Source organism: Adiantum capillus-veneris, chromosome 12 (genome assembly GCF_014529385.1).
Source record: "Adiantum capillus-veneris isolate H3 chromosome 12, ASM1452938v2, whole genome shotgun sequence".
In the NCBI taxonomy this organism is placed as follows: domain Eukaryota; kingdom Viridiplantae; phylum Streptophyta; class Polypodiopsida; order Polypodiales; family Pteridaceae; genus Adiantum; species Adiantum capillus-veneris.
In genome coordinates, this window is record NC_140942.1 from 3,358,756 (window position 1) to 3,368,255 (window position 9,500).

A 9,500-nucleotide genomic window follows, 5' to 3' on the forward strand; every position below is an offset into this window, starting at 1 on the left:
TGAAATAGTCCTGAGCTAAGACTTCCAAATGAGTATTCAAACTGCGCATCCACTGCTCTTCCCAAATTTGAATCTGTTCTGAATATTTCTCTTTTCTCTCCAACTGTGATCTGTAGAAGTCAACAGAGTTTATAGCAGCAGCTAAATCATCTTTGAGTTCATGAATTATTCCCTTTTGCTCCGCAATCAACTTGCTATCTTCTTCACTCCTCTTTGAAACACTTTGTAACTGAACTGCCTGAGTTTGCAACTGAAAATTTTCCCTCTGCAGTACTGAATTGTTGAGTTGTGACGGGGATGCAAAGTTTCTCACCAGATCAAGAGCTTTATAAACATCAAAAATTCCAATTTGTTCACCAAATTTACCACATTGTACTCCCTCTTGCAAGTGTGGTTTGACCTCTGCTACTGGGCTACTAAGCTTCTTTCTTTTGAGTTTCAAAGAAGACTCAGGGGAAAACATTGTAGCAACATCATCTTCAATGCAGGCTTAGGAGTTTCAATGAAAGAATCTAGATCAGTTCCAATTGATCATCCAAATTTCTCCATAGACCTTTCTCCTCCTGTTTAGTTGGAGTAAAATTCTTGTCTTGCTCCTGAGGATTTGCTACCTTCTTCTTTCTATTCTCTACCTGAGAACTGCCTGCATCAATGTCCTTGTTTCCCTCAAGATGACCGCCAAATACAAAAACTTTTGGAGACAATCCACCTAGGGTTGTCATACTCATTGCATGGATTTGTAATTCAGTCAAGAATGCTTCAATCTTGGTAGACCTATCCTTCCTCTTTTTTCTTCTGAATTTTTTTGAACTAAGCCTTTGAAAAAGTAAATTTGCCCAACCAATTTTCCTTCCACACTCTGCAGCGTGCAAGAGTGCAAAATTCTCTTTTGAGATATACTCCAGCTTTACAAGAACACATACCTTCTCTAAAAACCATTTCTGTTGTTGAAATCTAAAAGGATTCCGAAGTTTACTGATGGGATAATATCCTCTCTCACCCTAAGCCGGACCAAATTCTTTGTTCATCAGTGCCTCAGAAGCTCTGCCAACTGAATTTTCTTCCTCCAAGTGAAGATAAAAAACAGTAGAGATCAGTTCAGGGCTTAGCCAGCAATTAGCAAAGATATTCCCCTTTGTGTCCTGTACATGAATGAGCAAGGTCATAAGAGAATCATTGTTCTTCCAATGTTTCCATGGAAGCCTGGCAAATTGAAGAAGGTCAATCTTCTGCAACCACTCTTGATGTGCCATCACAGACAAGTCAAGCTCTTGTCTCATCTCTAAGAAGGTGTAGTCAACTGGACCAGTGTCCATTGCCAATGGAGATGCGTCCAATGGTGTTGAGAGTTCTTCATCAATCACAACATCCTCAGCCGCAATAGCCTGAGCTTTGTGAAAAGCCTTCCTTGTTGAACGCCATGTCCCTAGACCAGTGTGCTCTTTAAATTCTTGAGTAGGATTAGTAGAGGAGATGTCAACAGTGAGTGGCTTCTTCGACATGGCTAGGAAGATTAAGAAAATGCAGCATAAGAGGTGCAAAAAACACGCGTAGGAGAAAGATTTGGTGTGTTGACAAGTATAAACATCCAAGTAGCATTTAAAAGTAAATTTGGAACTCACCCGACATGACATTCCGACATCCGCCTCACAAATCTCTACGAAAAATGTTCCATGTGCTAAACCATGATTATTTTTACTCTCTAGGAGATGATTCACACCCACAAAGGGTTTTAGCCTAAAGCCATTAATTGCCTTTGGAAAAATTCTACCCTAAGCATCTGCCAACAAAAATGTTGAATCTCTTATCTCTTCTGCTATTTGAAAAGGCCCCAAGTACCTTAACTTGAGCTTACCAGGTCTTTTGCCAAGTCTGTTGTATATAAGTACCCAATCACCTTCTGCAAAGGATTTGTACTTAATGTTCCTATCCACCCAAGCTTGTCTTCTTCTCTGAATTGCTTCAGTGATATATGCTGCCTGAATTCTGCTCTCCTCTAATTTTAGTAATTGTTCCTGTCTACAAACTGAAGACTCATCTCCTGACAATCTATACTGAAGTGTAATCCTCAAACTTGAAACAACAAATTCCATAGGGACAATGGCTTCCAGACCATACACCATCTTAAATGGTGTCATCCATGTGCTAACTTCAATGATGTCCTGAATGCCCACAATGCTGAAGCTAGTTTGGTATCCCAATCCTTCTTGTTTTTTGAAACAATTCTCCTCAGGATCCTCACTAGAGTTTTGTTGGTAGATTCTACCTGACCATTAGCTTGTGGATAGTAAACTGTGGACTTCTTGTGGATAATCAGGTGATATTCAGTAAGCTTCTTGATCACTTTATTGATGAAATGTCCACCCTGATTTGAAACTAATTCAATTGGACATCCAAACCTGGTCATTATGTTTCTATAAAGGAGCTTGGCCACACTTTCTGCCTTGTTAGCCTTCATCGCCTGTGCTTCTACCCACTTGGTACAATAATCTATTTTGCCACAAGAATATACTTATTACCTCTAAATTTTGATGTTGGCTTCACAGGGCCCACAAAGTCTAATCCCCACTTCTGAAAAGGTTCAAGTGGTAGAATAGGTTGTAAAGGCATCCTATCAGCATTGAGAGGTCTATCATCCCTCTGACAAGTTAAACAGGACTTTAAAATTTCATGGGAATCTTTAAAAACTGATGGCCACCACAAACCTGCTTGTAATATTTTCTTTGCAGTAATCTCTCCTAAAAAGTGACAGCCTGCATCACCTGAATGGGCTTCATTTAACACTGCATGTTGTTCAAACTGCTCCACACATCTCCTGAGTATCTGATCAACTCCCTTTTGTACAAGACTCCCATAATCACTGTGAAGGACCTGCTTTGCCAGACAAGTTTCTTCCTCTAGGTAACCACCATCAAAAAGAAAGTATAACATATCTGCATACCATGAATCTTTGTCTTGAATGGCCTGATTTGGAAACAGGTTTGCATCAGGTAATTCATCAATTTCTTGATTGGGAACTTCACCTGTAGCCAATCTGCTCAGGTAATTTGCAATAATTTGTTCTTGGCCTGGTTTATGAATGACTGAATAATCAAACTCGTGCATCAACAATACCCATCTAGCTAGTCTCCCTGACAAATCAGGTTTATACCAGGTAGACCAAAGCTTGATGATCTACATGAATTGTCACCTGATTGGCTAGAAAATAATGTCTGAACTTCTGAAGTCCAAAGATCATCCCGAGGCATTCCCTTTCAGTTTTACTGAATAGCTCCTCTCTGTAGAAGATAACACCCTGCTTGCATAATAGATTGGTTTAAACCAACCCTTCTCAGATTCTTGCATCAAGACTGCACCAATAGCTGAATGGGAGGCATCCACAAACAAGTGGAATGTTTTTTTCCATCCAGGAGGAATCAAGATAGGTGCAATTACTAGCATTTTCTTCAAAAATGTAAAAGACCTTTCCTGCTCTTATTTCCATGCAAACTCCACAGTCTTTTTTGTTAAGTATGTCAAGGGTAAACACACATGAGCCAGGTATCTCAGAAACCTGGTGTGCCATTTAACCTATCCAATGAACCTCATCAGTTGCTTAACAATTTTAGGAGCATGTGCTTCCAAAATAGCTTCCACTTTCTTGGGATCAATGGCAATGCCCTCTTTAATGATGATGTGTCCCAACAAAATACCCCTTTTCACTGCAAATGCACATTTTGCAAGGTTGAGTGACATCCTGGCCTCCCTACATTTCTGGAAACATAATCTTAAATGATGCTATTGTTCACTTTTATTTCCTGACACACTCAAATCATCAAGAAAAACCTTCATAAATGTTGTCACGTAAGGATCAAAAACCTCCATCACCCATTTCTGAAATGTTGGTGGTGCATTTTTAAGGCCAAAGTAACTGTGGAAGCATAGACTCCCCATTCTGTTATGAATGTTTTTTTATCCTTGTCTTCCAAGCCATACCGACCTGATTGTATCCACTACATCCATCAAAGAAGCTGTACATCTCCTTCCTTGCAACTGCATCTAGCATTGTGTCATAGTAAGGTAATGGGAATGGATTCGTAATGGTGGCAGCATTCAGTTTCCTGTACTCCACACAAATTCTGATCTTTCCATTCGTCTTTGGCACCACCACAATGGGTGACAACCAGGTTACTTTATCCACTGGATAAATGAAACATACTTCTAGAAGTTTATCAATCTCCTCCTTCACCTGTTTTGCATAATTGGGGTTCATCCTATATCTCTGTTGCTTGACTAGAACTGCATCAGTTTTCAAATTAATCCTATGCTGACACACTGCTGGGTCTGGTCCTCCCTTCATATCAGTGTAAGACCAAGCAAAAAACTCTTTAAACTCCTTTAACAAGGTTTTCAATGACTTTTTGAAGTTCAGGTCCAATTTAGTGGACACTTTAACTATCCTGGGGTCTCTATCCTCTCCCAGATTCATGTCTTCCAAATCATCTTCCCTAACTCTTGAGCTCTTTACCATTTGCTCATCAAAGATTTGCTCGGTATGTTTAATTGCTTCTAATGCTTCCTGCTCCTCTTGTGACTTTTTGGTGGAAACTGAAATACTTGAAACATTTCAGCTGTTTGTCAGTTTTGGATCAGGTGACTGGTCCTGATTTTGAATTGTGTCTGCAATTTTTTGAACATCAACCTCAAAAAATAGGAATAGCTGTCTCATTCATTTGAAGAAACTCGTCTTCCTCATCTTATTCAATTGCTTCCCCCATATTAATGCCCTCTGCATACAAAGGTCTAAACCTGGTGGGATTGTTTTCCTGGGTATCATCTGCATCATAACCTTCTTCTTGCCCTGTTTGATCACAATAGGTTTGCACCCCAAAGTTGCTTGACTTTAGCTGTCCTTAATCATGGTCTTCCCAGGATCATTGGGTAGGAATAGGTCGTTTCTTTGAGTCTAAGAATCACAAAGTTCACAATGAAAATTAATCCTGCAACACTTATGGTTTGGTTCCTAAGAATCCCCAAAGGTTGCACTCTCCTCTGATCTGCCATTTTCACTTGAAATGGTGCAGGTGCCCAATTGGTTAATTTCAGTTTCTTACACACTGATTCAGGAAGAATGTTAACTCCTGAACCTCCATCCACTAACACATCTGACAAGTACACCTTCCTAATGGAAATGTTGATCACTGGAACTTTGTAGTCTACATCCACTGGTGCTACATCTCTAGAATCAATATGTGCTAGATGGATATGTCCCATTTCTTCCTGTGGTAATTTCCTGAGGAGCACCTTACTCAAGTCAGGGACTAGTTTCAAGAGCTGTCCCACTTTGATTGAAATTGGGGCATCCATAAGAGCTTCAAAAAGGTCATCAGATAACCCCTTGGTAGAAGATTGCACTGAATTATCTGGCTTCAAGGAATGCAGCAGTGATGCAAACTCTGATTGCTTACTGCCCATCTTCTCTAGATTTTTTGAATTGAATCTGTGGGCCAAACATCTGCTTCTTTGTCAGGTTTTTTATTAGATTGGATCTCTTGACTCCTCTCTTGATCTTCTCCTAAGCTTTCCAATCAATAGGGTCCTCAACATCTTTTCCTTGCTCCTTTTCGTGTGGTGGCAACTTTTCCTTGGATCTTGTGATGGCTAAAGTTTGCACTTCCTGTGGTTTGTCAAACACTTCTTCAATTTGAATACAATGAGAGAAATCACACTGAGAAGTGTGTACAGATTCAGTGTATGGTTTTGGTAACTTTCTTCTTGTTTCCTCAGTAAACAGTCTATTGTCAGATTCTGATGGTTGACTACCTTGCTTTTCATCTGAAGTGTCAATCTCTTCCAAAAGCACTGTATTTACCTGAGCTGGTAATTTCATTCTACCATCATTGGAAGAACTAGTGCTTGCATTTGGGGAATTGAAATTCACATTTGGAATACCTCTCTCATTCCTATGCTTACACCACTGCTCACACGCAGGTCCTTACTTGTGTCCCATTGCACCACAATAGTTACGTGGTTGCATTGGATTGTTGGTTTGCTAAAACCTTGGCCCATTTTGCGAACTCCCTTGCTGGAATGGCCTTTGTTGATTTGAATTTTGAAATCTACCCCTGAAGGGTTGTGGTGCAACCACATTAGCGCCTGATTCCATCTTTGCTAAAATGTGTGCTAGTCTTCTTCCTCTAAAATTGGGGTTATAATAGCAATTATCATACTCATGTCCAGGTCTTTGGCATACCTGACAAAATGGTGATCTGGCAAGACTAGAAAATGATTGTGGCTACATCTTTTTCAATTTATCCAAAATATGTTTACTGTTATCATTTGCTTCCTTAGATTCAGAATTACCATTCTTGGGTTTGCCTTTGCTTTGTGTTTCTTTGACTTCGATCCTTTCTTCTTGGACTTCTTCTTCTTGGCACTCCATGTGTCCTTCTCCTCATCCTCAAAATTTGTGTCTTGATCAAAATCTGAATCTATTTCCTCATCACCATCTGAATCTGAATCTGAATTCTCATTCTTTGAATCGGAGTCCTGTTGGGACTTCTTCTTCTTCCTCTTCTTTTGTTCAGTGGTGCCATATATTCTTTCATCTCTCATGGCTGCATCCACAATGTTTCCAAAATCTTGAGGTTGGGTAAGAGGAGCATGACCTGCAATGGCACTCTTCAATTGTTCCCTCAAACCTATACAGAAATAGTCACCCAATTGTTCCCAAGAGGGTCTTTGATTTGCTTGCAACCTGTTCATCAATTTCCTAAATTGTTGGGCATAGTATTCCACAACAGATCCTTTTGCTTTATATTTTTCATTTTCCTTAGAACATCTTTAGGGGTTTTATCTACTCTGAACCTTGCCAGAAATCTAATTTTTAAGTTATCATAATCAGGGAATGCAGAAATACCATAATGCATGAACCAAGACATGGCTTTTCCCTATAATGTTGCTCCAAAATGCTCCTTCTTGATAGCATCATCATAAAGTACATCATATCCACTAGCAGGCAATCTTGTCTCAAACTGTCCCACATGACTGTCAGCATCCTGGGAGTCTTTCCCACTGAATTTGGCTGCCCTTACTTTGGGGTTGAGTGGTGGTTGTGCCATAATGGGTACTTGTTGAATTTGTGGCCCCCCCAAAGGGTTGAAGTTCAACAATGGTAAAATTGGTGGTTTAGGAAACTACAGTTGCCTCCTTGCCCTCAAAAACTCCTGGTCTGCCTGAATGGAAACTAATTGATGTATGACTCTTTCAAGATTTGGGTTTCTTCCCTGCACTCTTGGCCGAGGTGAATATGTTTCCTCTTCCTCTTGTTGTTGGTCTCCACTTGTGTTGCTGGTCTCTCCAGGTCGTGTTCCTTCAGGAATTGGTGGCAAACCTGTAACTGCTACTACTTCAGGAATTTCTTCCCTTGCATGACCCCCTGATCTCTGAAATTGATATTCTAGCCATGATTCATATCTCCTTCTCTGAAATCTGGTGCCATAGGAGAGTTTTGGTGGTTCATTCCTTGAATCACTCATACATGTCTCCTTCTACTTGTGATCTTGAGGAAAATTTTGAGTTGTCTAGTAGTACAGTTAACCAAACTGATTGGACCATTCACTAATCCAAAAGGCAAAAACTGTGCTTTGTAAACTTGAAAAACCTTGGAAACAACCTGAAGCTTTAAGTCACCAGGAAATTTGGGAAAATAGTCCTGAAGGAAAATTAGGTTGTAATCTTTCTGTTCTTCCTCCTCTGACTTCCAATTGGAGAATGCTTGTAGAAAACCTTCAGGTTCACCAACCCATATGCCCCAACTAGACCCCATTGCCCATTAAGGCTTTGATCAAATTTTGCTCCACAATCAGCAGGATCGCCAAGTGTTATTGAGGCATACAGGGAGTGGGAATTATGATTAAATCAACCATTAAAGCATTACATCATCACCTCGCAGAATCAGAACAGTTTCAGTACTTGTACAGGTTCAGAACATAATCAGGGTACTGAATGGAAACTGAAGACATAATCCACAGAGAAGCATAGAATATTCATAGCCATAGCCTTGCATTCATCGTCCTTCTCTCATACAATGCACTACCATCAGGTGCGAGGCCAACTACTAGGAAGAATGAAGAGGCACAAAGCTCTTCACTAATTACAAACTGAAAAATAAACTACTAAGGTTCAATAACACTTTACTGAAAGAATATGCAAGGCTAACATGTTCTTAGACGCCTTAACTTCTTGTCATATTGGTTCTTGACAAGGGTGACTTTTTTTTGAAACAATGTGAGAACATCATCCTTTTTTCTTAAAGGATACACCCATTTTGTGGAGGAGTTTATGCAAGCAAATCAAATATCTCTTTATTCCTTTTGAATCATAGAATGACTAAAATTCCTTAGAGACATATTCCCCACCATTGTACATTCTTAGGCACCTTAACTTTTTGTCAAATTGGTTTTTGACAAGGGTTAATTTTTTTTGAAACACTGTGTGAACATCATCCTTTTTCCTTAAAGGGTACACCCACACCTTGCATAAGAATTCATCTATGAACATGCTAAAATGTAATGCATCACCCAAGGATGAAGTAGGCATAGGCCCAAAGAAATCACTATGAAGGAGTTCTAATGGTTCACTCTTGTGTTTACTCTCTCTTCTATGTGGTAAATGTGTTTGTTTACCATATAAACTGTAATGGTCACACATAGAGAAAGTAGGAACATTGAAGCCCTAGATATAGCCAAAATGAGATAGCAATTTCATTCCTTTTTTAGACATATGACCCAATCAATGATTCCACAAAAATAAACTTGGTTGCTCGGTCACAAAAATTACATGATTTTTGACAATCAACACATGAAGTGTGTACAAAGTAACACAGTTCAACCCACAAGGTATGATAAGATAACCCTTGGAGATCCTCCAAGAGTGATCACCAAGCAAGCAATGATAGCCTATATCATCCAACTATCCAACACTAGTCATGCTCTTTGTCAACTTTGGCACATGTCTGACATCCTTTGAAGTGAACAAAGATCCATTTTTAAACTTGAGCTACACATAAACAACTCTTGCAATTCGACATGCATAGTCATTGCCAAGATGTATGCATCCTTTCCTTGATACATCATACATAACAAAACACTCCAAATGCAGATTAACACGAAAATAAATCAATGATCCAATCACTTAACACATATGGCTCTATGGAAAAATGTTTTGCATCATCCAAATGTGAGGCATGTAGGACATCACCGTCCTCATTCTCACTAACAAAATTCAGCTCTTCAGTCTTCACTATAGAACCTTCCTATTTTCTCCCTTATTCTTGCTTCTTGTTTTTTTTTCTCGTTCTTCTGTTTGGTGTAGTCCTTTTTCATGTGGTCCCTCTTGTGACAATAGAAATATTCCATGTTCTTTTCACGACCATAAGACTTGCTATGAGATAGATTTATCTTTGTAGAATTCCCCCTTGCATAGGACCTTCCTCTCACCACCATGAGAGAATTGGAACC

The 9,500-nt window shown here is 39.5% G+C and overlaps 1 protein-coding gene and 1 non-coding gene across 2 annotated transcripts; both read right to left on the reverse strand.

Moving 5' to 3' along the window:
- Positions 1-401: 401 nt before the first annotated feature.
- LOC147445224 (small nucleolar RNA SNORD36) lies at positions 402-483 on the reverse strand. Its single transcript, XR_015189950.1, has one exon. It is a non-coding gene; the product is annotated as a small nucleolar RNA SNORD36 (small nucleolar RNA).
- Positions 484-1,772: 1,289 nt separating this feature from the next.
- On the reverse strand, positions 1,773-3,105 carry LOC147445225 (uncharacterized). The gene is made up of 3 exons (XM_086525968.1): positions 2,706-3,105; positions 2,267-2,490; positions 1,773-2,162 (listed from the first exon to the last, which is right to left on the reverse strand). Exons 1-3 carry the CDS (start codon positions 3,103-3,105, stop codon positions 1,773-1,775), a joined length of 1,014 nt encoding a protein of 337 aa, XP_086382094.1.
- Positions 3,106-9,500: the final 6,395 nt, after the last annotated feature.

Coding starts and splice junctions, on each gene's coding strand:
- LOC147445225 (XM_086525968.1), bottom strand. CDS start 3,105: ATGCACGAGTTTGATTATTCAGTCATTCATAAACCAGGCCAAGAACAA. Junction 2,491..2,705: donor AAAGAAAATATTACAAGCAG/GTTTGTGGTGGC, acceptor GTGGCAAAATAG/ATTATTGTACCAAGTGGGTA. Junction 2,163..2,266: donor ATCCACAAGCTAATGGTCAG/GTAGAATCTACC, acceptor GTGGGCATTCAG/GACATCATTGAAGTTAGCAC.